A 27,209-nucleotide genomic window follows, 5' to 3' on the forward strand; every position below is an offset into this window, starting at 1 on the left:
ACAGTCCTTATTGATGGATGCCGCCTTCTTGAGGAACCACTTCTTCACAACATCCTCAATTACTGGGAGGATTGTGCCCATGAAGGAGCTGGCTGAGATTACAAACCTTCTGCAGTCTCTTTCAGTTCTGCACATAGGAGCATCCGTACAAAGGAAATCTACAAGGAGCACTGATGTAAGAAAGCAGCATCCATCATCAAGGACCCCCACCATCGAGGCCATGCTCTCTCCTCACTGATGCCGTCAGGAAGTACCACACCACCAAGTGCAGGAATAATTATTACCATGCAACCATCAGGCTCCTGAACCACTGTGGATAACTTCACTCACCTCAACTCTGAATGGACTCCACTTTATGGACTCGCTTTCAAAGACTCTACAGTTCATATTCTCAGCATTATTTATTTACTTTTTTTATTATTTGCACTATTTATCATCCATAGCACATTGGTTGTTTCTCAGTCTTTGTGTATAATTTTTCATTGATTCTATTGTATTTCTGTTCTACTGTAAATGCCTGCAAGAAAATGAATCTCAAGGCAGCATATAACAACATATAATGTATATTGATGATGAATTTACCTTGAACTTTGAGAATGTCATGTGGAGGTAATTTTGCCCCCACCTTCACATCACTCTTAATTTCTCCTCCCCATTCCTGCGATCACTGGATTTGGTGTCGTCCAGTGGATGCAGTGAGGTGCAACATCCAAGTTGGAGTCGATGCTGCCCCCAGTGTTCACTCAGCAAAGACAAGCCGGATGGTGTTTGATTGCAGACTGCTGCAACATTCTGGGACTCAGGATCTTTTACGATTTTTTTTAGTGTGACTGTATTTTACTGATTATACTTACTTTGCACTGTGTGTGTCTGCTGATACTGTATTTTGACCTTGTAATGCAGTTTCATTTGGTTGTATTTATGGGTATTCATGTATGGTTGCAAGACAATTAAACTCAAACTTGAACCCGTAAAAGCAGCAGCTGATCTACGACCCGTTGCATGGAGATGTATCCTCACTTTATTCACTTCCATTACATCTTCCCTCCAGACAGATGGGGCTCATCAGCTGTGGTTGGCACATCATCTGGCGGAAGGCTCATCTGATCTCAAACCTCCACTGCCTTGTGGCTGTACCCACTCATGGGGAAGGCTTTGGGAGTAAACCCCAAAGAAATGTCTGAAGCTGGAGTCCCTGACACAGTCCTACGTTGAAGTCTCCTCTCAGCCTAATGAAGGTCTCAGCCCTGAAGAAGTGTCTTGGGCCAAAACATCAACTGTTTACTCCCCTCCATAAATCCTGCCTGACTTGCTGAGTTCCTCCAGCACTTTTGGTGCGTTACTCCCCTCAGCCTTCCAATCTCTTTTCTTGATGATGTTGGATGTGGCCATTCAACCCACTGATCCGATGCCAGCTCTCACCCGTCAGTTCTGTTTCCCCCATTTATCTCCCTGCAATCGTATTAACCCTTGTCATACAGCATAAAAATTGGACCTGCCCTTCACCAAGTGCAAGGATTGTTGGATTTAGGTTCAGATTGTTGTTTTAGTTGTGTTTTTCCTTGTAGCTTTAGCTTATTCTACACCTAATCACCCATTTGTCTGTAAACTGTAGTATGAGGAGTGATTGATAAGTTCATGGCCTAAGGTAGAAGAGGTCAATCTTAGAAAACCTAGCACATTTATTTTTCCTACATTTACACACTTAGTCCAGCGGTTGTGGAACATACGGATCCCTTCTTTGTAGGAGTCAGTGTCTTGGACCTCCAGAAGCGGTCCACAGCAGGGGTGACTGATAAGTTTGTGGCCTAAGGTAGAAGGAGGTGAATTATTAACTTCAAACTTTCTGCATTATCACTCAGAGTTGAACTGCACTTGCATGTAACGAGAGCTGTATAACTCATCTCCTTCCCCCTTAGGCCACAGACTTATCAGTCACCCCCTGCTGTGGACCACCTGGAGGTCCAAGACGCTCTCGTTACATGCACGTGCAGTTCAACTCTGAGTGATAATGCAGAAAGTTTGAAGGGTCCAGGACAGGCCCACTGAAATAGTAACACCCGGGAATTTAACATTGCTAACCCTCTCCACCTCTGATCCTCCGATGAGGACTGGCTCGTGGACCTCTGGTTTCCCTCTCCTGAAGACTACGACCAGTTCCTTGGTTTTGCTGCCATTGACTGAGAGGTTGCTGTTATGACACCACTCAGCCAAACTTTCAATCTCCCTGTAGCAGTTATACTTTATTCTACGTGCTGTTATTATCTTACCTTGCACTACGTGCCATTGTATGAATTGATCTCATTTGGGTCCTTCACTATCCCGGGGAGGGAGGGATGAGAGTGTCAATCAACTGTTAATCAAAGCAGCCTCGCAAACATTGCCCACGCACATTTCAAAGCTGCAAAAGGAAATTTCATAGACCGCGGGCGGACGAGTTTCGACCAGTGGAAGGACATGATTATCTTTATTTAAGGCTGACCCCACACTCCCCTCCCCAGACGCTGCTTGACCCGCTAAGTTCCCACACACTCCCCTCCCTCCAGCGTCTTACCCGTCCTTAGGTTTCTTTCCCCTGTCTCTGGCCGTCCGGAGCTCCCGGTCCCGCCACCAGCCGACGGCAGCAAACACAAAGAGTGCAGAATAACCGCGACGGCAGCGGCGGCTAACGCCGCCATCATCGTACGTCAGCCGCCGCCGTTGCCAGGTGACGGTGCCGCCTGACGTCATCGCGCCGAGCTCGCCACACGACGTCCACAGACGAGACGCCATCGGCTTCGCGCACGCCTATCGCTGCCAGGGTTGCGGATCCCCTGTGACGTCATGGCGCCCTTTGTTCACCGGACGTTACCCTTTTCCTCTCACTGCACCCATTGCCCGGCAACGCGGGTGTTCCCCTTTGTGATGTCAGCTCCAATCAAAGCCGGGAGACGGGTCACCGCCACTCCGCTTAGGATCACGTGACTGGACAGCTGTCACAAGGAGGGAGGAGCGTGTCAATCAAAGAACCCTTGCAAACATTTCGAACAATGTCTATTCACGTTTCAAAGCAAACCTAACGGCCTTCGAGTTACACGTGCAGTTTGCAGACATTTAAGAAGGAAATTAATTTATTTTGACTTCTCATTTTAGAAATACAGCATGGAAACCCAGCGAGTTAACTCTCAGCTAACCAGTTCAAGGTGCATTTATTATCAAAATATATATATATTACATAGCCTTGATATATGTCTCCTTACAAACAGCCACAAGAAACTGAAAAGAACCCACTTTTAAAAACGCAAATACGAGGAAATCTGCAGATGCTGGAAATTCAAGCAACATACACAAAAAATGCTGACAATGTGCAGAGAGAGAAAAAACAGATCGTGTAAACAATAAAGGCAAGCAAATAACATTCAGAACTGAGGTCCGGGAAAGAAAGTCAGTCCATCCATAGACCCTCTGTTCAGCACAGAAGCCAGTAAACTTCACAGAGCAGAGAGCTGAATTTGACCATCCCTCGCCTCAGGCCTCGAACACCCTAACCTTTTCAATCTGGCCCAGCACTTAAATCGCCATGCAAACATTGGGTTCTGTCGCTTCGATACACTCGGGGCCTGGCCCTCGCCACCTCAATTCGACCTGTATCAGACCTTTCCAATTTGGCCCAGTGCTTAAATCGTCATCCAAGCACCATGTTCTCTCACTCCGACACGCTCTGGGATCTGGACCCGCTGCCTCATGGCGGTCGCGGAACTCGCTGAGATTTGGGCACAATGGAACAAGGGTGAGGCCTTTACTGAGGACATCAGAGAGGGGAAGGTCGAAGGGAATTGTGAAGACCCGGCATGGATGAGAGCTGGGATCGCTTGTCCCTCACCGCTGATCTTCCTCCTTGTAATTGTCCTTGCAAGGGAACAGGTGCCACACCTGCTCCTGCACCTCCTCCCTCAATACCATTCAGGGCTCCTAACAGTCCTTCCAGGTGAGGCGACAACTCACCTAAGCCTGTTGAGGGTCATCTACTGTATCTGGTGCTCCTGATGTGGCCTCCTGTATATCGGTGAGACCCGACGCAGATTGAGAAACCACTTAGTTGAGCACTTTCGCTCCATCCACTACAAAAAGCAGGATTTCCAGTTTGCCACCCATTTCAATTCTACTTCCCATTCCCATTCTGACATGTCAGTCCACCATCGATATGCTGGGCCCAGGATAGACCCTCAGAGATGTTGATTCCCAGGAATTTGAAACAGCCCAACCTTTCCACTTCAGATCCCGTGCATCGTAATCTAATTGATGAGCCTCCTCTGAAGGTACTGGTCAACACCTTACCTTACTAGACAACATGCAATACCTCACCATCTCAGAGATCGGTCTTTGGGCCCAACACATTGATGCTATCATGAAGAAGGTGTGGAAGGTACAGCATGTCAAGGGTTAAGATAATGTCCTGGCAAGGATAATTTACAGACAGTGTGCACTGAACCCAGACAAGACAGGACTTTGCGCAGCATGAGACTGGAGCCATTTGACATGCTGAGACAAGATACGGAAGCCAAAGGGTTCTAGGGTAACACTTACTATTGGAGTGTTACATAACTAATTCTGAAGTATTACTGGCCATTAGCCATAGATTCTATTGACTAGTATATCTTCATCGTCCTATCATATCCTGTTGTATACAAGATGTTAAGAGGACAGCCAGCGCCTCTTCCCCAGGGTACAACCGCTCAATACAAGAGCACATGGCTTTAAGGTAAGGGGTGGGAAGTTCAAGGGGGATATTAGAGGAAGGTTTTTTTACTCAGAGTGTTGGTGCCTGGAATGCAAAGTGCTGGAGGCAGATACACTAATGAAATTTAAGAGACTACTAGACAGGTATATGGAGAAATTTAAGGTGGCGGGTTATATGGGAGGCGGTGTTTAAGGGTCGGCACAACATTGTGGGCCGAACGGCCTGTACTGTGCTGCACTGTTCTATGTTCTCTATCCAACCAGACAGCCTCCAACCTAATGGCATGAACATTGACATCTCCAGCTTCTGGTAGTATTTATCCCCTCTCCTTCCCTCTTCTTCAATTCCCCACTCTGAATGAATGAATGAATGAATTGAATGAATTGACTTTGTTTCTTACATCCTTCACATACATGAGGAGTAAAAATCTTCGTTACATCTCCTTCTAAATGTGCAATGTGCAATCGTAGTAATTTATAATAATTTATAATAAGTAGAACTTTCATAGAAATACACTCAAATCAGCGTGAGTTAATCAGTCTGATGGCCTGGTGGAAGAAGCTATCCTGGAGCCTGTTGGTCCTGGCTTTCATGCTGCGGTCCCATTTCCCGAATGGTAGCAGCTGGAATAGATTATGGTTGGTGTGACTAGGGTCCCCAATGATCCTTCGGGCCATTTTACCACACATGTTTTTGTAAATGTCCTGAATCATGGGAAGTTCACAACTACAGATGCGCTGGGCCGTCCGCACCAATCTCTTCAGAATCCTGCGATTAAGGGAGTCCCCATACCAAGTAGTAATGCAGCCAATCTGGATGCTCTCAATTGTGCCCCTGTGGAAAGTTTTAGGATTTGGGGGCCCATACCAAACTTCCTCAACTGTCTGAGGTGAAAGAGGTGCTGTTGTGCCTTTTTCACCACACAGCTCTGAACTCTTATCTCATTTCCTCACCTGCCTATCATCTCCCCCGGTACACCTCTGCCTTCCCTTTCTCCATTGATCCACTCTCCTCTCCTCTCAGATTCCTTCTTCTCCAGCACTTTTCTCTTTTCTTCAATCACCACCCAGCTTCCTACTTCATTTTCCCAATCTCACACCCACATGATTTCACCTGTCACCTTCTAGCTTGTACTCCTGCTCCTCTCATTAGTGACAGACCAATTGATTCGCAGAGAGAGAGAGAGAGCTTTGCACAGGTCAGGGAAAAGAGTTTAAAATATGGCCTTTTGTGGGGCTTGGCACATTAGCGGTGGACCAATCAATTCACAGAGAGAGAGAGAGCCTTGCACAGGTCGCAGAGAAGAGTTTTAAAATGGAGCATTTCGAATGGCTTGGCGCAATAGCGGCAGACCAATTGATTCGTGATTCATTAGCAGGAGCAAATAAAAGTAAAGCAGGGTCGAAGCAGAGCAGCCATTGTGTGAGTGGACCAGTACATGAGTGGGTACTTGAGGCTTTGGTTCATGAGGCTTCGGCGAGGAGGCACAGGTAAGCAGAGGGTAAGGCTTTCGTAGTAGTTGAATGAAAAAAATTGCCAAATTACAGCTAATTAAATAAAGTAGGGATGATGCGGGATCAGGTGATGTGCATGATTTGGGAGCTGGTGGATCCCACTGTGGTTCCTGGTGACCCCATCTGCAGCAAGTGTTAGCTGCTGAGGAACTCGGGCTCAAAGATGATGACCCAGAATCAGAGCATCAAACATTGCGGCACATCAGGGACTGGGAGAGTTACCTGGAGTCTCTGTTTCAACAGGTAGTCACACTCATTAGATTAGCTGCCTCAAATCTGGTGTGTGGTCAGGGACAAGAGGCGTTCAATAAAGTGCCACATAGAAGACTTATCCATAAGATAAGGATGCATATTGTTGAGTGATGTATGCTGGCAGATCATCAACTCAGTGAAAGACGCTCTTTGGTCGGCCCGAAACTTGATGATCTACCAGCACATGGAGATGTCCGTGGGAGAATGCTGCCGACTGGCACATTCTCGGCTGCAGGAGTACGTGCTGAGGGACACACTGAAACTCGGTGCAGCCACCGCAAGGGCCCGGTGGGGAAGGACCACAGTATAGGTTTCTTCACCCGCGGGAGTGGGAGGGGTCGGGTGGCGGGGAGTATACCCCTCAACAATGATGTGCTAAGGTGAACAACTGGAGTGCCACGTGGGTGGCCATAAGTATGGATATGTACAGACCATAATGGAAACGTATGTGAAGGATGGAAAGTTATTGAATGTTTATTGTATATAATTTTATTTTTAAATAAAGTATATTTTGAAATTTAAAAAAATTAGTGTGGATGGAGGATTGGTTAACTATTAGAAAGCAGAGAATTGGGATGCATGGGTGTGATTCAGGTTGGCAATCAATGGTGAACGGTGTGCCACAGGGGCTGGTGCTGGGCCTGCAGAAGTTCACGATATGCATTAACGATCTGGAAGAGGGGACCGAGTGTAGTGTATCTAACTTTGCTGATGATACTAAATTGAGTGGAAAAGCAAATTTTGCAGAGAATACGGACATACTGCAGAAAGCTATAGATAGGTTAAGTGAGTGGGCAAGGGTCTGGCAGATGGAGTACAATGTTGGTAAATATGAGGTCATCCACTTTGGAAAGAAAAATGAAAGAGCAGATTATTATTTAAATGGTAAATACTTGCAACCTGCTGTTGTGCTTGTGCATGAATCATAAAAGGTTGGTTTGCAACTGCAGCAGGCTATCAAGAAGGCAAATGGAATATTGACTTTCAATATGGGAGGAATTGAACTTAAGAGCAGGGAGGTTACGCTGCAACTGTACAGGGTAGTGGTGAGGCGGCAGCTCTGGTCTCCTTACTTGAGACAGGATGTACTGGCTTTGCAGGTGGTGCAGGGGAGGTTCACAGGTTGATTCCAGAAATGAGAGGGTTAGACTGAGGAGAGACTGAGTCGCCTAGGTCAGTATTCGCTGGAATTCAGAAGAATGAGAGGAGATCTTATAGAAGCATATAAAGTTATGAATCAGAATTAGGTTTATTATCACTGGCATGTGACGTGAAATTTTTTAACTTAGCAGCAGCAGTTCAATGCAGTGCATGGTCCAGCAGAGAGAGAGAAAAAAATAAAACATAATAATAAATAAACAAGTAAATCAATTATGTATATTGAATAGATTTTTTTTAATGTGCAAAAACAGAAATACTGTACATTTAAAAAGGTGAGATAGTGTCCAAAGCTTCAATGTCCATTTAGGAATCGGATGGCAGAGGGGAAGAAGCTGTTCCTGAATTGCTGGGTGTGTGACTTCAGGCTTCTGTATCTCCTACCTGATGGTAACAGTGAGAAAAGGCCATGCCCAGGGTGCTGGAGTTCCTTAATAATGGACGCTGCCTTTCGGAGACACTGCTACCTGAAGATATCCTGGGTACTTTGTAGGCTAGTGCCCAAGATGGAGCTGACGAGATTTACAACCTTCTGCAGCTTCTTTCGGTCCTGTGCAGTAGCCCCTCCATACCAGACAGTGATGCAGCCTGTCAGAATGCTCTCCACCGTACAACTATAGAAGTTTTTGAGTGTATTTGTTGACATGACAAATCTCTTTAAACTCCTAATAAAGTATAGCCGCTGTCTTGCCTTCTTTATGACTGCATTGATATGTTGGGACCAGGTTAGATCCTCAGAGATCTTGACACCAAGGAACTTGAAGCTGCTCACTCTCTCCACTTCCGATCCCTCTATGAGGATTTGTATGTGCTCCTTCATCTTACCCTTCCTGAAGTCCATAATCAGCTCTTTCGTCTTACTGACGTTGAGTGCCAGGTTGTTGATGTGGCACCATTCCACTAGTTGGCATATCTCACCACTAGAGATTCTACCAACAATGGTTGTATCATCAGAAAATTTATAGATGGTATTTGAGCTATGCCTAGCCACACAGTCATGTGTATACAGAGAGTAGAGCAGTGGGCTAAGCACACACCCCTGAGGTGTGCCAATGTTGATCATCAGCGAGGAGGATATGTTATCACCAGTCCACACAGACTGTGATATTCCAGTTAGGAAGTCGAAGATCCAGTTGCAGAGGGAGGTACAGAGGCCCAGGTTCTGCAACTTCTCAATCAGGATTGTGGGAATAATGGTATTAAATGTTGAGCTATAGTGGGTGAACAGCATCCTGAAGTAGGAGTTTGTGTTATCTAGGTGGTCTAAAGCCGTGTGGAGAGCCATTGAGATTGCGTCTGCCATTGACCTATTGTGGTGATAGGCAAATTGCAATGGTCCAGGTCCTTGCTGAGGCAGGAGTTCAGTCTAGTCATAACCAACGTCTCATTTCATCACTGTCAATGTGAGTGCTACTGGATGAAAGTCATTAAGGCAGCCCACATTATTCTTCTTTGGCACTGGTATAATTGTTGCCTTTTTGAGGCAAGTGAAAACTTCTGCCTGTAGCAATGAGAGATTGAAAATGCCCTTGAATACTCCTGCTAGCTGGTTGGCACAGGTTTTCAGAGCCTTACCAGGTACTCCATCAGGAACTTCTGTCTCTTTAAAGACAGTCTAACATTGTCCTCTGAGATGGAGATCACAGGGTCATCAAGTGCAGCAGGGATCTTCACAGCTGTAGTTGTGTTCTCCCTTTCAAAGCGTGCATAGAAGGCGTTGAGTTCATCTGGTAGTGAAGCATCACTGCCATTCATACTATTGGGTTTTGCTTTGTAGGAAGTACTGTCTTTCAGGCCTCGCCGGAGTTGCCGTGCATCTGATATCGCCTCCAACCTCGTTCGAAATTGTCTCTTCACCTCTGAAATAGCCTCTTCAAATCATACATGGTTTTCTGGGACAGGCCTGGGTTGCCAGACCTGAATGCCACAGATGTAGCCTTCAGCAGACAACATATCTCCTGGTTCATCCACGGCTTTTTGGTTTGGAAATGTTCAGTAAGTCTTTGTAGGCACACACTCATTGACACAGGTTTTAATGAAGCTGGTAACAACTGTAGCATACTCATCCAGATTCAAAGAGGAATCCCTGAATACAGTCCAGTCTACTGATTCAAAGTAGTCCTGTAGGCGCTCCTGTGCTTCCCTTGTCTAAACCTTCTTGGTCCTCACTGCTGGTGCTGCAGTATTCAGTCTCTGCCTATATTCAGGGTGTAGAAGTGCAGCTAGATGATCAGACTTCCTGAAATGCAGACGTGGAATAGCACGGTATGCATTCTTAATGGTGGTGTAGCAATGGTCCAGTGTGTTATTTCCTCTGGTATTGCAAGTGATCTATTGATGGTAATTGTTCAGTGATTTTTTTCAGACCAGCCTTGTTAAAGACATAGATAAGATAGAGGCAGGAAAGTTGTTTCCACTGTAGGCGAGCCTAGAACTAGGGGGTATAGACTCAAGATTCAGGGGAGTAGGTTTAGGATGGAGATGAGGAAGAACTGATTTTCTCCAAGAGTGGTAAATCTGTAGAATTTTCTGCCCAATGAAGCAGTGGAGACTACCTCAGTAGATATATTTAAGACAAGGTTGGATAGATTTTTGTATAATAGGAGAATTAGGGTTATGAGGAAATGGCAGGTAGGTGGAGATGAGCCATGATCTTATAGAATGACAGAGCAGGTGGCTTACTCCTGCTCCTATTTCTTATGTTCTCTCCTCACATTCATATTCTGACATCTTCCCTCTTACTATCCAATTCTGGTGAAGAGTCTCAGCCCAAAACATTGACAGCTTATTCATTTCCATAGAAGCTGAGTAACCTGTTGAGTTCCTCCAGTATTTTGTGTGCATTGCTCTGAATTTCCAGCATCTGCAGGATCTTTTGTGCTCATCATAACCATCCTGCCTACACCAAAACAAAGGATAAACAGCAAAGTAAAACCTTACCTGTTCTTACCTGTTTCCTCTCACAAACATTTCACTTAAAGATCTACTTACCCTTTCCACCCTGCACCACATCCTCCACCTCTTCGCACCAAAGCCTCTCGAGCCAAATTCTCCGAAACAGAGTCAGAATCATGCTTAATCTTACGGGCATATGTCATGAAATTTGTTTTTTTAACAGCAGTACTTTGCAATACACAATAATAAAAACTATAAATTACAATAAAAACATATATAAAAAATAAATTAATTCAGTAGTACTCAGTTAAAAATGAGAGCAGAAAAAAATAAAATAAATTAATAGTGAGGTGGTATACATGGGTTCATTTTCCATTCAGAAATCTGATGGCAGAGGGGAAGAAACTATTCCTGAAAAGCTGACTGTGTGACTTCAGACTCCTGTACATCTTCCTAGATGGTACCAATGAGAAGAGGGCATATCCTGGGTGATGGGGGGTGTCCCTAAATACAGGTGATGCCTTTTTGAGGCATCACCTTTTGAAGTTGTCCTTGGGGGGTAGCAGGGCTAATGCCCATGATGCAATTGGATGAGATTACAACTTCCTGTAGCTTTTTATGATCCTGCGCAGAGGCCCCTCCGTGCCAGAAGGTGATGCAATTGTTAGAAAGCCCTCCACTAGAAATTTGCAAGTCTCCTCAAATTCCTGATGAAGTGTAGCTGCTGTTGTGCCTTCTTTGTAATTACATCACTACATTGTGCCTGGGATAGATCCTTCCTCCATCTCCAGCCCTCATGCCGAGTTTTGAAAAAGTGTCTTCAGCACATTACATTGTATTCCTCTCTCAACGCCACGGCCTGATGTTGCTTTATATCGTACTAATTGATAACTTTTCTTGTAACTTTATTTTATTTTGTTCAAAGTTCAAAATAAATTTTATAATTGAAGTATATATATGTCTCTATATACAAACCTGTGGGCATCCTCAACAAATCTATAGAATAATAACTATAAGAGAATCAATGTAAGACCACTCAACCAGAGTGTTCAGCCAGAGTGTAGAAGACAACAAATTGTACAAATGCAAAAAAAGAGAAACCAACTATATAAGCAAATAAGCAATAAATATTGACAACATGAGATGACGGGTTCTTGAAATCGAGTTTGTTGGTAGCGGGAACATTTCAATGGTAGGGCAAGTGAAGTTATCCCTTTTGGTCATGGTTTTAGGGTAGTAACTGTTCCCGAATCTGGTGGCGTGAGTCCCAAGGCTTTGTATGTTTGCATAATCACCCGTTTGTCTGTAAATTTTCAGTAGATTTTCAGTTCATTGTACTATAGTTGGTTTCCTATTTCTGTCTTTATTCTTTTACAGATGAGAGCATAAGTCCATAAGACATAGGAGCGGAATTAGGCCATTTGACCCATCGAATCTTCTCCACCATTCCATCAAGGCTGAATAATTATCCCCCTTAACCCTATTCTCCTGCCTTGTCCCTGTCACTTTTGACACCTTTATTAAACAAGTACCTATCAACTTGTGCTGATATGTATATGTGAGCTTGTGTGTATGTGTGTGTTTGTGTATGGGGTGTCAGGGAGGGGTAGCACCTCTGGTGGGGGAGCATGTCGCGTCCTTTTCAGGGTGGTTTGTCCACCTTTGGTCCCCACCTGGCACTCAGCTCTCACCTGTGGCTCCCCGTAGCTGTTTGCATGCGACAGCGGCCACACCCTGGGCAACGGCTTCGACAAGCCGGCTAAACCAGGTGAGGGTAGCTGACGGGTCTCAAACCCTCGGTGAGATAGGGAGTTGTCTATCCCAGCATGTGAAGCCAGACTCCGGCGGACTGAGCGGACAAGACCAACGGAAGGTCCAACGGTCAAGAAGGCGGTCTCTGCAAGCGTCGTGGAACGTGTAGAGCAGAACAAGACACAGAAGATGTCCTGGTAATCCACTGCGCCTAGTCCCATATCCAGCTGTCTCGACTCCTTGTCTTGCCACTGGATCCAGATGGAAATTGGGAAGAGAGAGTGAGGCTGACGCTGCGCAACTCTCCCTCACTTAAATCCAAATCAAGCGCTGGTCTCGACACCATCATAATGGTGTCGAGGTCTTCATCGACGACAACGATGGACGAACAACAATGTGTGAAGAGAGAGGGGTGGGAGGTGCAGGCTTCATATCCATTTTGCCATTTACAACAACAGTATAGGTTGGGATAACACTGTAAATGAAGTATGGACTGAGGTTATGTATATACAAATTTGTGTATGTGTGTGTGTGTGAGTGTACATGCACACATGTATATTAAACAGTACACAAGCTGTTCTGTTAACTTAATTCTGTTTCTGAGTGAATCAGATGCTGTAATAACCAATGGAGCCTTGTGGCAACTGTGCCCGGTCTCTTTCATTGGTTTATTGAAAAAGTGCGGAGAAAATTTACCAGACTGTTGCTAGGACCTGAGGACTTAGTTATAGGGAAAGATTGAATAGGTTAGGAATTTACTCACTAGAGCATAGGAGAATGAGGCAAGATTTGATAAAGGTAAACAAAATTATAGATAGAGTAAATGCAAGCAAGTTTTTTCCAGTGAAGTTGGGTGAGACTCGATCTGAAGATCATAGGTTGAGGGTGAAAGGTGAACTGTTTAAGGGAAAGATGAGGGGGAACTTCTTCTTTCGGATAGTGATAAGAGTGTGAAATGAGCTCTAGTTGTGGATTTGGGTTTGATTTCAGCATTTAAGAGAAATTTGGAATGGGACATAAATGGAAAGTGTATGGAGGGCTATGGTCCAGGTGAAGGTCAATGGGACTAGGTAGTTTATGGATTGGCACAGACTAGATGGGCCAAAGGGCCTGTTCCTGTGGTGTAGTGCTCTATGACTCTATTGATACTGTTATTTTAACTGTCACATTTAACCAGACAGTGGAAATCTGGTCTTGCATACTGTTTGTACAGATCAGCTGCAGTTCATTGAAGTAGAACAATAACAGAATGCTGAATAAAGTGCAACATCCACAGACAGAGAGCACTGCAAGTACACAATGAAGGCATGATCATAACAAGGTAGATTGTGAGGCCAGGTGTCCATTTATTGTACGATAAGAGTCTAATAACAGTGGGATAGAAGCTGCCCTTGAGCTGGCTTGGTGGTATATGCTTTCTTCTGCCTGTTGGGAGAGGAGAGAAGAGAGAATGCCCAAGGTGGGTGAACACTTGGATTATGCTGGCTGCTTTATTCAGGCAGCTGAAAGTATAAATAGTGTCCGTGGAGGGGAGGTTGGCTTCCATGATGTTCTGAGCTGTGTCCACAACTCTCTGTAGTTTCTTGCAGTCATGGGAAGAGCAGTGCCATACCAAGCCATGATGAATCCAGGTAGGATGCATTCTGTGGTGCATCAATAAAAATTGGTAAGAGTCAATGGGGACAAGCCAAATTTCTTTAGCTTCTTGCGGAGGTAGTGAGCTTTCTTCATCATGATGTCTATGTGCTTGGACCAGAACGGGCTATTGGTGATGTTCACACCTAAGCACCTGAAGCTCTCAACCCTCCCAACTATAATATCACTGATGTAGACAGAAGCATGTGTACTGCTCCCCTTTTCAAGAGTCAATGACACAATTTGTTTTCCTTTGCACATTGATTGTTTGTCAGTCTTTGTTATGTTTAGTTACAATAAATTCTAAATAAATGCTATTGTTGCAGTGAAGACGTTGAATCCTGGAGTCCAGAGTTTGGTAGAGTTTGCTCGGAATTATAGTCTTGGAAGTACAGTATTAAAATATTCAGCAACTGTTATTAACCCTCAACCATCAGGTTCCTGAATCAGCATGGATAACTTCACTCACCTCGACAATGAAGTGATTCCACAACCTATGCTGTGTCCACTTTCAGGACTCTACAACTCACGTTATCAATATTTATTACTTATTTACTATTATTATTATTATTTTGATTTTTTGTTTCTTTTTGCATGTGTAAAATTTGTTGTCTTTTACATTTTGGTTGCTTCTCTGTCTTTGTAATGAATCAGAATCAGAATCAGGTTTATTATCACCGGCATGTGACATGAAATTTGTAAACTTAAGCAGCAGCAGTTCAATGCAATACATAATCTAGCAGAGAGAGAAAAAAAGTAAATAAACATGTAAATCAATTATGTATATTGAATAGATTATTAAAAATGTGCAAAAACAGAAATACTGTATATTAAAAAAGTGAGGTAGCGTCCAAAGCTTCAAAGTCCATTCAGGAATCGGATGGCAAAGGGGAAGAAGCTGTTCCTGAATCGCTGAGTGTGTGCCTTCAGGCTTCTGTATCTCCTACATGATGGTAACAGTGAGATTTTATTGTGTTTCTTTGTAGCTACAGTGAATGCCCACAAGAAAATGAATTACAGTGTAGAATATAGTGATATATATTATACATATATATGTATATACTTTGATAATAAATTTTACATTGAACTGTGACTTTACACTTTGTTAGACCTACCCTGGTATGTCCTCCCAAAGTGTAACACTGTTTACTGTGCAAGTCCTGTCCTGGTTTGTCTTCCCTAAAGGCATTGCCTAACTGTCCATGTTGATCAACTTAGAGGTAAAGAGTCCTACAGCATAGATCGGGCCCTTCAGCCCTTCTAGTCTGTGCTAATAACACACACAAAATGCTGGTAGAACACAGCAGGCTCGAAAGGCTGACTGTACCTCTTCCTATAGATGCTGCCTGACCTGCTGTGTTCTACCAGCATTTTGTGTGTGTTGCTTGAATTTCCAGTATCTGCAGATTTTCTCGTGGTTTAGTCTGTGCTGAACTGTTTTTCTACCTATTCCAGTTTCCCTGCACCCAGACCATATCCCTCCAAACCCTTTGATGGACTGTTCATATATGGACTGTCAATTGAATGTGGACTACTAATAGCATTCAATACGGAATATGGATGGAATCCCGCTGTATCTGCAGAATGTTCGGTGCTCCATTAAGGGCACTAGCCAGCCACCCCAGCATTGCGGAAACCTTCAAAAGGCAATGCCTCAAGTTGGCGGCATCCATCATTAAGGATTTCCAATACCTAGGACACGCCCTCTTCTCAATGCTACCACCAAGAAGGAGGCACAGGAGCCTGAAGACACACACTCAGTTTTTCAGAAACAGATTCTTCCATTCCGCCGTCAGATTTTATGAATGGAAAGGGATCGCCAAGCTACCTCAACATACTCTTTTTTCACGTACTTTACGCCCTATTTATTTAATCACACACATACACACACATATATATACATATATATATAATTTTATATATTATAATTATAAATATTTTCTCTTGTATTTTTATTACGTATTGCAATTTGCTGCAGCCGTAGACTATCATATTACACGACATGTGGCGGTAATAATATCCTGAAGAAGGGTCTCGGCCCCAAACGCAAACGTCCGCTGTTTATTAATTTGCTGAGTGACCAGCTGAGTGCCTCCACCATTTTGTGTATGTAGTGGCAGTGATATTAAATCTGATTCTGATTCTGAGGCGAAGGGCTCCTCGAGTAATTAATTTCCTTCCCACGGAGTTGTTTATTTCGCTCGCCCTGCTGATGATTGGCAGGCGCGGACGCGACCTGATTGGCCGAGGTATAGCGGGCCAATGGGATTGGCCAGCGACTTGTCAATCATCCGCCTGGACAGCTACATTCCTTGCAGAAGCTTTGGGGAAGAGAGCAAGTGGATTTCCTCATTCTTTGTGGAGAAGCTTTTTTTTATATTTAACCCCCTCGATTAATCTCGGAGGCGAAATGTCTGGGCGAGGAAAGACCGGTGGTAAAGCTCGGGCCAAGGCCAAGTCTCGTTCGTCTCGGGCCGGACTCCAGTTCCCGGTGGGCCGTGTCCACAGGCTGCTGAGGAAGGGCAACTACGCCGAGCGGGTAGGCGCCGGGGCTCCGGTCTATCTGGCTGCAGTGCTCGAGTACCTGACGGCTGAGATCCTGGAGTTGGCCGGTAACGCCGCCCGGGACAATAAGAAAACCCGCATCATCCCCAGGCACCTGCAGCTGGCCGTCCGCAACGACGAGGAGCTCAACAAGCTGCTGGGAGGGGTGACCATCGCTCAGGGCGGGGTGCTGCCGAACATCCAGGCCGTGCTGTTGCCCAAGAAGACCGGCGGAGCCAGCAAGTGAAGTGACCTGATCTGAACCGCCTCCCCCCCTCCCTCCCACTAACCTCCCCACCCCACCACCCTACCCTCCAAAGAATAGGAGACAGAAAACACACAAAACAAAAAAAAAGGCTCTTTTCAGAGCCGCCCACAGTATCTGTTTGCAAGGGTTGGGTACAAAGGACTGTGCTGATTTAAAGAGCGAACATTGCAAAAGACAAACAAAACCAGTTGTTCTCGCAGCGGGCGGTGAGTTTTTTTTTCGCGATCTACTAATATTTTCCCCGGAGGCTCGGTCGCTGGGGTACATCCCGAAACAAGAAGACATCAATAGACATTTCTGGACATTTCAGTGGTTTGTTGGCGAAGGGGGGAGGGGTGGAGGAGAAAACACCGAGGAAAATGGCGCCCAGGTAATCCGATTGAATGGCGAAACCGGCCTGGACAAAGCCACACTGTTGTTCCCTTGTAGATTTCACTCTGGTCTTGAAATAAATTTGAATCTGATGTGGGCTTTTAATCGCCGTTCTGTCGCTTTTTTTTTGGTCCCGCCGTACGGCTTTTTTTTCCCCCTAGTTGAAGACGAATTTAACATTAACATTGAATAGCTTGTGTGGGGTTTTAAACAGAATTCCATTGTGGGCATTTGTCCCCTCTCGTTTCCCCCTGCCCGGGAACCCTCCGACGCCACCGCTCCATTCCCTTGCAGGATGGATCTGAGGACGGCTATTGGGCCTAGGCAGGGGACTGTTCGGCCCGTCGACCAGCTCTTCGCAAAACGAAATTGGGATCAGAATTCGATGTGACAGAATCAGGTTTATTGTCACTGTCGCTTATCGTGAAATCTGGGTTCGAGCCAACACTATTAGTGCAAAAGCATTAAAATTATTGTAAATTAGAAACTAAAGATGTAAAAGACAGATATTGAGATAGTGAATCAGAATTAGCCTTGGTATTGGCATATGTCGTGAAATTTGATCTTTTATGGCATGAATACATTGCAAAACGTAATAATTATAAATTAAGTAGGTAGAGAGAGAGAAAAAGTGACATAATGTTCATGAGTTTATTGTCCATTCAAAAAAATCTGATGGTGGAAGGGAAAAGGCTATTCTGAAATAATTGAATGCGGGCGTTCATGCTCCTGTAGTTTCTCCATGGTGGTGTTATCAAAAAAGGGGGCATGTCCCGCATGGCGAGGGCTTTCGGTGATGCCTGCTGCCTTTTTGAGTTACTGTCTCGTGAAGATGTACTTGATAGTGGGAAGGGGGCTTTGGAATCAGTTTTAATATCACTGGCATATGTTGTGATTTTTTTTGGTTTTACTGCATCAGTACATTGCAACTCGTAAATTTAAAAAAAACTAAATTACAATAATATTTTGTATGACTGTGCAAAAGTCCTAGGCACGTGTATATCACTAGGATGCCGAAGACTTGCATTGTACTGTAATTTTTCACCGTGGAGTGAAGAACACGTTTCTAAATCTGGGAGCAAAGGATGTTGGGAATGGCAGTGGTGGAGTGCCACAGTAACTGTGGGGCAGGTGGCAGAGAAGGTGTGCCAGGGGTGGGGGAGTGGCGTGGGTGCAGACACACACAGCCCTGAGACACCAGGCAAGGGCATTTGATTCCAAAGAATTGGTTTATTGATCATTACAGAATATCTCTGGTGCTTCTGGCTTCCTCTCCTCTACCTTCTCATTTTCCCAACCATGATTCCCCTCTCCCTGCCCTCTTCCCACTGTCAGACCACAATACAGAACCATATTGGGATCAGGTTTATCATCACTCACATACGTCATGAAATTTGTTTCTTTATTTACAGCAATAGTGCAATACAATACAGAAAATTACTAAAGTACCTTGCAAAAGACTTTTTACTCTTATTCACCGTATACACACATTCATGTACAAAAAAATAATGAGGTAGTGTACATGGGTTCATTGTTCACTCAGTGGTAGAGGGGAAAAGGCTGTTTCTGAATCATTGAATGTGTGTCTTCAGGCTCCTGTAACTACTCCTTGATGGTAGCAATAAGAGTAGTGCATGTCCTGGGTGATGGGGTCCTTAATGATGGATACTTTTTTGAGGCATCGCTCCTTGAAGATCTCCAGGATATTCCAAAGGCAAGTGCCCATGATGGGGCTGACTGATTTACATCTTTCTGCAGTTCATTTCAATCCTGTGCATTCCCCCCACCCCTCCAACCAGATGGCGATGCAGCCAGTTAGAATGCTCTTCACCTCTTCTGAAATTTGTGAGTTGGTACACTACAGTATAGTACCAGCCCTTTGGCTTTTGAGGTTTTGCTGACTTTTTATCCTATTCTAAGATCAATCTTACCCTTCTCTCCTTTAGGACCTCCATTTTTCAATCATCCATGTGTCTATTTAAGAGCCTCTTAAGAAGTCCCTAATATATCTGCCTCTACCACTACCCCTGTCAGCACATTGCATGCATCCACCACTCTAGTGTGTGTGTGGGGGGGGGAGATAGTACCCCTCCCCCCCCCACCATGCTTATCACCAATCACCATAAAATTATGCCCTTTCATATAACCCTGGGATAAAGTCTCTTGCTATCCACTTGATTTATGCTCATCTTCTACACCTCTGTCAAGTCAACTTTTATCCTCCTTCATTACAAAGAGAAAAGCCCTAGCTCGCTCAAACTATAAGATGTGCCAACCTTTTAACCTACTCTTAGAATCAATCTCACCCTTTCCTCCTACATGGCCTCAATTTTTCTATTAGCCATGTGCCTGCTTAAGAGTTTCTCAAATGTCCTTAATGTATCTTCCTCTACTCCCACCTCTGCCAGGATGTTCCACACACCCACAACGCTCTATATAATTTTTTTTTTAATTACCTGTTCCGCATCAGTGCACACTGCAATAATCTTTTATTCAAAGTCAAATTTATTGTCAGAGTACATACGTGTCACCACATAAATACTAAAATTCAATTCCCAGGCATACTTCGCAAACCTAGAGAACAGTAACTGTGAACGTCAGGAACAATAAACTGTAAATTGTCCATTTGCAGGTATAAATAAATAGCAATAAATAATGAGCATGAAATAACAAAATAACAGTCCTTAAATGATAATAGCTATCTCCTTTTGTTCAAGAGCCTGATGGTTGAGGGGAGATAACTGTTCTTGAACATGGAGGTGTGAGTCCTGTGGTACCTGTACCTTCCACCTGATGGCAGCAGAGAGAAAAGAGCATAGCCTGGATGCTGAGGATGTTAGGTGATTGATGCTGCTTTTCTTGGCCAATGTTTCATGTAGATATGCTCAATGGTTGGGAGGATTTTCCTCATGATGTATGGACTGTATCAACTTCATTTTTACAGTTAAAGGTATTGGTGTTCCTATGCCAGAATCAGAATCAGGTTTATTATCACTGGCATATGTCATCAAACGTTTTATCTTAGCAGCAGCAGTACAATGCAATACATGATAATATACAAAGAAAAAAATATAAAATGAAGGCAATAAGTAAATCAATTAGAGTAAGTGTATATATGTATATTAAATAGATTGAAGTAGTGCAAACACAATTTTTTTTTAAGTGTTCATGGGTCCAATGTCCATTTAGGAATCATATGGCAGAGGGGAAGAAGCTGTCCCTGAATGGTTGAGTGTGTGCCTTCAGGCTCTGTACTTCCTTCCTGATGGCAACACTGAGAAAAGGGCATGCCCTGGGTGATATGGCCCCTTAATAATAGACGTCACCATTCTGAGACACTGCTCCTTAAAGATGTCTTTGATACTACCAGGCTGTAATGCAGCCAGTCAGCACACTTTTCACCATACATCGATGGAAGTTTGTCAAAGTTTTCAATGACTCGCTGAACCTCTGCAGACTCCTGAGGAAGTAGAGGTACTGTCATATGAACAGTATGCAAGACAAGGTTTTCACTGTACCTTGGTATATGTGATAATAATAAATCAATTCCAAAACTACCTTGACAAGGTAATAGAGTCATAGAAAAGTACAGCACAGAAGAAAGACCCCTCAGCCCATCTAGTCCATGCTGAACTATTTAATCATCGACACACCTCAGGAGCATACCCCTACCATCCAGGTACATTTCCAAACTTCTCTCAAACACTGAAATTGAACTTGCAAATCATTCCACACTCTCATGGCCCTCTGATTGAAGAAGTTTCCCCTCATGTTCCCTAACATTCCAGCTTCATAAAACCCTGGGTTGGACCACACAGAATATTGTTTAGAGTTCTGGTCGCCTCATTATAGGAATGATGTGGGAGATTTAGACAGGAGGCTGAGGAGATTTACCAGGATGTTGCCTAGATTAGGGAGCATGTCTTATGAAGGTAGGTTGAGTGAGCTAGAGCTTTTCTCTTTGGAGTAAAGGAGGAGGAGTGGTGACTTGCTAGAGGTGTACAAGATGATAAGAGGATTAGAATGAGTGGAGAATCAGAGACTTTTTCCCATGGCTATACAGAGGTGCATAAAGGTAGTAACTGGAGGTAAGTATACGAAGGAAGTCAGAAGTATATTCTTTTACACAGTGGGTAGTGGGTGTGTGGAATGCCCTCCAGGGGTGGTGGTAGAGACAGCCACGTTGGGGTCATTTAAATGACTCTGAGGCACATGGATGATAGAAACATTGAAAGCTACGTGAGAAAGAATGGTTAGATTGCCCCTAGGGTTGGTTAAAAGGTTGGCACAATATTGTGGACTGAAGGGCTTGTACTGTACTGTTATGTTCTATGTTCCATGACAAAGTCAGAGTGTAGTTTTTTGTCATGCACGTATGCACATTTGCAATGCAAAACTTCCAGCAGCATCACAGCTTTTTTTTTGCCTCATATTCACAATAGGTACATTTACAATAAAATATATATAAATTCAATATGAATTGAACAGAATTTTTACAAGATAGAATACAATTAGAATCAAAACAAAGTCGATTTTTCATGTTGTGATCAAATTTGTAATAAGTGTTGATAAACTCTAGGGATTGCCATTGTGACATTGGGTTCAAGAATCAAGCAGTTGTAGGGAATTAGCTGTTCCTGAACCTGGTGATATGGGTCTTCAGGTTTTTGTCCCTATAACCTGATGGGAGCTGTGAGAAGATGACACAGTCCTGATGGTGGGGATTTTTGAAGGTTCACATTGACCTATTGAGGCACTGCCTCTTGTAGATACTACCAAAGGTGTGGAGCAGAGATGCCTTTGAAGGTTCAATCATTCCTGCAGGGTCAAAATAATTCACACACAGATTGTCTATAACAGGAGTTCGCAACTTTTTTTTATATCATGGACTAACAGCATAAAGTAAGGGGTCCGTGGAGGGAGCCCCTGGTCTAAAACCTTCCGTGGACAGGGAATCCAGGCACGCAATTTTAATGTCTCTTGAGTCCATAGCTATCCCAATTATTAACTCAGAATCAGGTTTAATTTAAGACCATAAGATGTAGGAGAAGAACTGGGCCCTTTGGCCCATCATGTCTGCTCCAGCTTTCCATCATGACCGATTTATTTTCCTTTTCAACTCCATTCTCCTGCCCTCTCCCTGTAACCTTTGATGCCCTGATTAAACATTTTTATCCTATCACTGATATCGTGTCATAGTCATCATCATCATCATGATGCACCATGTCATATGATGTGGATGATCATGGCCTTTCCATGACCATCAGAGTTCCTGATAAATTTTTCTACAGAAGTGCCTTCTTCTAGACAGTGTCTTTACAGGACGGGTGACCCCAGCCATTATCAATACTTCAGTGATTGTCAGCCTGGTGTCTGTGGTCACGAAACCAGGACTTGTGATATGCACCAGCTGCTTATAGGACCATCCACCATCTGCACCCATGGCTCCATGTAATGCTGGTCAGGGATATGCCATTAAATTTGTTGTTTTCTGGCTGCAGGACAATGCAAGACCTAAAAGATACCCAAATCACAGTAAGTAACCAAGCAAGCAAACACTCATAAATAAATGAATATTGCAAAAGAGGAACAGCGAGGCATGGCTTCATGGACCATTCAAGAATCTGATGGTGGAGGGGAAGAAGCTACTCCTAAAATTTTGAGTGTGTGTCTTCAGGCTCCTGTAACTCCTGTATTGAGAATTGGACATGTACCTGATAGTGACAGCCCTTGATCGATGCTGCCTACTTGTGGCAATCTCTTTTGAAGAAGTCCCCAGTGGCAAAGAGGTCCGTGCCTGTGATAGAGCAGCCTGAGACTCCAACCCACTGCAACCTCTATCATTCCTGCAATTGTAGCCTGGGTGCCAGGCCACAATGCAACCTGTCCACCAGACATCTGTAAAAATTTCCTGGAATTTTTTTGCTGGTTGCTTGTGTTGTCCTGCTGAGGATTGTTGGCATGCCATGTTGGCGCTGAAATGATGGGAGACCCTTGGGGGGGGGGGGGGAATTTATATATATAAATTCAATATGAATTGAACAGAATTTTTACAAGATAGAATACAATTAGAATCAAAACAAAGTCGATTTTTCATGCTGTGATCAAATTTGTAATAAGTGTTGATAAACTCTAGGGATTGCCATTGTGACATTGGGTTCAAGAATCAAGCAGTTGTAGGGAATTAGCTGTTCCTGAACCTGGTGATATGGGTCTTCAGGTTTTTGTCCCTATAACCTGATGGGAGCTGTGAGAAGATGACACAGTCCTGATGGTGGGGAGTTTTGAAGGTTCACATTGACCTATCTGTTGCCAGCACGTTAGAGTTGTATCACTGCCTACAAAATGCTCTCCCAACGAGAGATCTGACAGCTGACCAGGTTCATTTCCCAATATCAGATCAAGTACAGCCTTTCCCCTAGTTGGCTTATGTACATATTGTGTCTGAAAACCCTTCTAAACACACCTAAAACTCCAACCCATCCAAACCCCTTGCCCGAAAGAGATTCCAGTCAATATTAGGAAAGCTAAAATCACCCATTGCACCAATTCTATTATTCCTGCACCATTCCAGAATCTGGCTCCCTATCTGGTCTTCAATGTCTCTGTTACTATTGGTGGAGTTTATAAAAACACCCATTGGTGTTATTGTCCCCTTCCATTTTCTGACTTCCACCCACAATGACTCAGCAGATAATCCTGCTCAGCCCAGCACGCTCAGCAGCCATTCTTGTCCCTGAGACATCCAACTCTATGTAATGGCCACAACGTCAGAGTTCCACATATTGATCCACGCTCTAAGTTCATCGGCCTTGTTTCTGATACTACTTCTATTAAAGTAGACACATCTCAAACCATCTGCCTGAGTGCATCTTTGCTTTATCATCTGCCTATAAAACTTCCTCACAAACTCCATATTATCCATCTCTACTTGTGCACCAACTGCCCCATCCTCTGCCCCTTCGCTTCGGTTCCCAGCCCTGTTCAAATCTAGTTTAAACCCTCCCAATAGCATTAGCAAACTTCCCTCCTAGGATAATGATTCTCGTCCATTCAGATGCAACCCATCCCACTTGTACAGCTCACTCCTTTCTCAGAAAATGTTCCAATGATCCAAGAACTTGAAACCCCACCCCCGGCATCAACTCCTCAGTCACTCATTCGTCTGCGCCACCTTCCTGTTTTGACCTTCCCTTGCTCGTTGCTTGGGGAGTAATCCGGAGATTACCACTTTGGAGGTCATGCTCTTCAGCTTCCTTCTTAACTCCCTAAACCTCTGCGCCTCTCCTGCCTACGTAATTGACACCAATATGTACCACGACCTCTCAATGCTCACTGCACGCCCCCACCCCCCGCCTTCAAGAATACTCCGCAAACACTCAGAGAACTCCCGGACCTAGCACCCAGAGGTAACACATTATCCTGGCGTCTCTTTTGCTCCAGCAGAACCTCCTATCTGTCCCCGTAACTACTGAGTCCCCTCTGACTATTGCTCTGCCTGGCTTCACCCTACCTTTCTGAGGCTCAGAGCCAGCGACAGTGCTATTGGTCTGGCTGCTGCTACCTTGCCCAGATAGGTCATCCCCCTCAACGGTATCCTGCGGTATTCATGTTGCTGAGGGGAGTGGCCACAGGGCACCCTGCACTGACTTCTTTCTCCCTTTACTTTTTCCGGTTTCCACCCATCTACTCCCTGAATTCTGCACTCTGGGTGTAATCAGCTGCTGAAAAACCTTATATATCTATTGCTCTGCCTCCCGAATGATCCTCTGTTCATCCAACTCCAGCTCCAGCTCCTTAATGAGATCCTTCAGGAGCTGGACTTGGCTGCACTTCCCGCAGGTGTAGTCATCAGGGAGACCATCAGGTTCCATGAATTTCCGTATCCTACAGGAGGAGCATTCCATTGCCATACCTGCCACCTGAGCACTGGCTACTGTTTTTAAGGGGGGGAAAAACACGCAAGGAGATACAACTCACCGCTACAGATTGGGAAGAAATGGCAATGAATAAAGCTGTATGAAATGGCTCTTCAAAAGACAAAAAGAAATAATGATATCAGACACACTACTCATACATTATTATCCACATCCACCAATGAAGCTTGTCTGTGACGCCAGGTGCAGTCATGTAATATGTTATGAGTGATGGAAACGAGCATAGCCTTTGCATCTAATTCCCCTACTGAAAGAAAAAATTACACATAGATTGACAGAGAGGCCTTGAGTCTAATTTGGGATATAAAGCATTTCAGCTACTACTTGTATGGAAGAGAGTTTCCCTTCATTACTGAGCAACAACCACTGGAGTCCATTTTCATTTTGCAGAAGGGTGTTCAGGAATGCAGAGATGGGCTCTGTTCTTGGAGGACAACTAATTAAGGAAATGTTGACTGATTGTCCTGTTTACCCTTGGAAAAGGAAATACCTTAAAGTTTTACCAAAGGGGACCGATTGACATATTTTCCCTGATGTAAGTCAAAACTCTTCCTGTTATGGCAGAGAATATTCTAAGGGAAACGAGAAGAAGATCACACAGTGTCTCAGGTTTACATGGCAACTAAAAAAAATCTGGAATATGCAACATAAATTCCAGTTCCCCCATTTTTAATCAGCACCGGAATGAACTTGCACTTGATGGGGGGTTGCCTTATATGGGGAGTGAGAGTTGTTTTAGCCTCCAAGCTGAGGGGTAAAGTTTTGGAGGAGATACATGTGGTCATCTATACATGGTGAAAATGAAAGCATCGGCTCGAAGCTATGTCTGATGGCTTGAGACAGATCAGTAGGTAGAGAAGCTTGCAATGCACTGCTCTGGAAGCCAGCACGTCCAGAAGATGCCAAGAGCAGAGCCTCTCTATCCCTGGGAATGGCCTCCATTGGCCTAGCAGAGGATTCATTTGGATTTTGCCAAACCATTCACGGTCACAAATTTCTTGGTAGTAGTGGATGCAGCTACAAAGTGGCCGGATGTGTTCCCGATAGCCTCCACTACAGTCTTGCACACTGCTGATGTGTTGAGAAACCTCTTCTCAAGGACTAGTGTCCCAGAATGCTTAGTCGGTGACAATAGACCACAGTTTGTTGCGGAAATGCTTCAGCCATACCTGAAAATTAATGGAATAAGACATAATATATCTGTGCTGTACCACTCAGCTGCAAATGGCTTGCAGAAAGTTCTGTCAGAGTCTAAAGAATGCAATGCAAACAATGTCAGTAGAACGCACTACTCTGACACTGAATTAGATGCTCACCAATTACCTCCTTGTGTATTGCAATGCGGCACACTCCACAACCTACATTTAATCAGCTATAGTCGTCCTTTGCACTCACACTTGCATCTCCTTAAACCTAATCTCAGAAGGAGTGTGCAAGATAAACAGCAGAGCCAAATTGATGTTTCCTCAAACAAGGAGGTTTATGTTTCACTCCTGGGCAAGCAGTCCTGGTGAGGGGCTACAAAGGTGATCAAAAGTGGGTACTGTTACGTACCCCGTAACTGGGTTGCCAAACCAGCAGAAATGGATCACTCAGTTTGAGTCTGGATTACTGGAACTAAGAAAGTTTTATTAAAGAAATAAGCAACACAGTACTCTAATCAAAAGGATAATAAATACAACAGTTCAGCAATGATAAACACACATGTACACAGAACTAGGATAATAGGATCAATCAAGCTCTATCGTCGTCTAGGGGTAAATGACCAGTTTCAAAGTGACGCAAAGTTCAGTTCGATTGAGTTCAGTTCAGTTCACAGTAATCACTGCCGTGCCGGTGGAAAGGGGGGACGGGGGGGGGAGGAGAGAGAGGGCGAAAGCGAATGAATATTCAAAACGGCTTCCACACAGACCTTCGATATTCCTCGCAGTCAGCTTTTGGGCGAGCCCTTTGTAATGTCTTCTGAGGTCACCGACTGTGACCCCTCCGTTTCAGATACGATCGTTCCTCTGCAGTGAACCTGGCACCCAGGCAAGGGCGGACACACACCAGGTTCCCGTCGATCGTACCTTTCCACCCTGTGCGTCTATGGCTTGGACCCGGACCAGCCCTCCAAAACTCCCACCGACTTGTGGGAGGTGCACCGCTTCCAGAGTCTCGTT

The 27,209-nt window shown here is 44.3% G+C and overlaps 2 protein-coding genes across 3 annotated transcripts in view; one reads left to right on the forward strand and one right to left on the reverse strand.

The window, feature by feature from the left end:
• Positions 1-2,691, reverse strand: part of LOC134339131 (tectonic-3-like) — a 77,550-nt gene extending 74,859 nt beyond the window's left edge. For both annotated transcript variants that reach the window (XM_063035474.1, XM_063035472.1), the window contains exon 1: positions 2,555-2,691. In XM_063035474.1, coding sequence (XP_062891544.1) covers positions 2,555-2,681 — 127 coding nt within the window. In that variant the 5' untranslated portion in view covers positions 2,682-2,691. The remainder of the gene's footprint in view (positions 1-2,554) is intronic.
• Positions 1-17,215, forward strand: part of LOC134339020 (histone H2AX-like) — a 622,359-nt gene extending 605,144 nt beyond the window's left edge. Inside the window, exon 3 of the mRNA XM_063035274.1 lies at positions 16,332-17,215. Coding sequence (XP_062891344.1) covers positions 16,332-16,717 — 386 coding nt within the window. The 3' untranslated portion in view covers positions 16,718-17,215. The remainder of the gene's footprint in view (positions 1-16,331) is intronic.
• The last annotated feature ends 9,994 nt before the right edge of the window (positions 17,216-27,209 follow it).

This window comes from Mobula hypostoma, chromosome 28 (assembly GCF_963921235.1).
Source record: "Mobula hypostoma chromosome 28, sMobHyp1.1, whole genome shotgun sequence".
Classification (NCBI taxonomy): domain Eukaryota; kingdom Metazoa; phylum Chordata; class Chondrichthyes; order Myliobatiformes; family Myliobatidae; genus Mobula; species Mobula hypostoma.